Genomic DNA, 1724 nt, shown 5'->3' on the forward strand with positions numbered 1-1724 from the left:
GCTACCACTGCAAAATCCTAACTGACTTAAACTGTATCTCAGTTCATATAACAAAGTTTAAAACATAGATATATCCATCGAAGTTTACCTCGGCTTCATTTACGTTGCTGAGATGGAGTAAAATCTTTCATCGTTATCGTACTTTAAAAGTAAGATTTGCACTATTTTCTTAAGCATTAGTCAAGGTAAGAGCTTTTTTTCTGTGGTAGTCGATATCTACTACACTTAATCAGCTCAAAAAGTCAATACTTTGCAGTTTTAAAATTTGTAAAGACCAGTCTCTCAAACCGATATTAACGTGCCGAATCTGTTTAAGAATTTGAAGTTTCTTGGAGTTCAATTCAAAAGTAGAATGTACAAAAGTAGCCGAATGATAAGGTTAGGTATGCCTCGTGCGTTAGACATGAATTACTGGTTGTAGCATTGTCCCAGGGTATCGCCCCTTTCCGCGCTTATGACTTCCATGGCTTCAGCTGGCGACACCCCCTCAACCGACTGGTGCTGTTCACCCGACCATGTAGCCCGTCGCCAACGCTGTGACAACATTAAGACAAACTCAACAAAACGCTGGTCCAACAAGGAAATCGAGGTAATGTCCCGGCGCTAGTAGTACTACCGACTGGTCATTGGTAAACCACCAGCCTCAAATCGGGACAAAGCCAGACACGACAGCTTCAAACGTTACTTCGAGCCTACACTAATCCGGCTCTGTGCTATGATTGTAACGAATACGTACATGTTCATATTGTTCGACTATCGCACCGACGGCTGTCTCTACCATGTCTGCCTTGGTGGCCACAGATTCACCACCAGCCACTTTAGCTGTATTCAATAATTGATTTGATGCATCCTGGTAGGCTCAAAACTGCCGTCCATTGACCCTGACATCCACCAGCAATTGCAGGAGCGCCACGACTTCTACGGTATCTGGACCTTCCACGAACACCTTCCTCAACACGATGGCTAGCAATACGCCGCCTCAGCTTTCTACGACGGACTCTTCAACGACAGGCAATGATATAAAAATGGCTGACATCGTCAAAGAGGAGAGCCCAGTAGTATTGACCGATGATGAACAATGTTAGGACCAATGAGGATGACGCTCTTCAACCCACAAGGACTCAATATGGACAACGCAGCACATACAGATAAGTGTTTGAACGTTATATCGATTTTAAGTCAGGTTGATGTTATGTGTGTGGTTGAAACCTGGCATAACACCACATTTCTTAATTATATACACTCGAACACACGCTATCATATACAACATCACACTACACGGCATAATATCTTACACCCTTCACACTGTGGTATTGGTATCTTTTCCAAACACCACCCATCGAATTTTCAACTTGTACACTCTTCACCGTACGCGGTGTTCTTTGTGTGCTTTGGCGTTCATATGGCCGTGTTCTACTTCCACTCAAATCGCTTACTGAAGAAGACGTCAGGCGATACATTAATCCCCCCGAGATTGGTGGTTTCCAACCAGATGTCGTGTGGGGAGATTTCAACTTCAAAGCTCGGAAGTATGGCCATGTATCTACAAATCACGGACTCCCATCAATCTTTCCTGAACCACTACAGCGACTATGAGAGCCATACCATATGTTCATACATTGTATCATACATACTTGCCATTTTTGAAATAAACAATATTATCCCTAATGCCTTAGAATAAATAAATGCGAACGTAAATTCTAAATATAGTGTAAAATCGATAT

General features: G+C 42.6%; 1 protein-coding gene across 1 annotated transcript; it reads left to right on the forward strand.

Annotated features, from left to right (window-relative positions):
• Window positions 1-454: 454 nt before the first annotated feature.
• On the forward strand, window positions 455-1085 carry SARC_05752 (hypothetical protein; the record flags this gene model as incomplete). Its single annotated transcript, XM_014300388.1, has 2 exons — window positions 455-589; window positions 858-1085. The coding sequence occupies 2 exons, from the start codon at window positions 455-457 to the stop codon at window positions 1083-1085; spliced, it is 363 nt and encodes a 120-aa protein (XP_014155863.1).
• Window positions 1086-1724: the final 639 nt, after the last annotated feature.

This window comes from Sphaeroforma arctica (genome assembly GCF_001186125.1).
Source record: "Sphaeroforma arctica JP610 unplaced genomic scaffold supercont1.380, whole genome shotgun sequence".
NCBI classification, from domain to species: Eukaryota; class Ichthyosporea; order Ichthyophonida; genus Sphaeroforma; species Sphaeroforma arctica.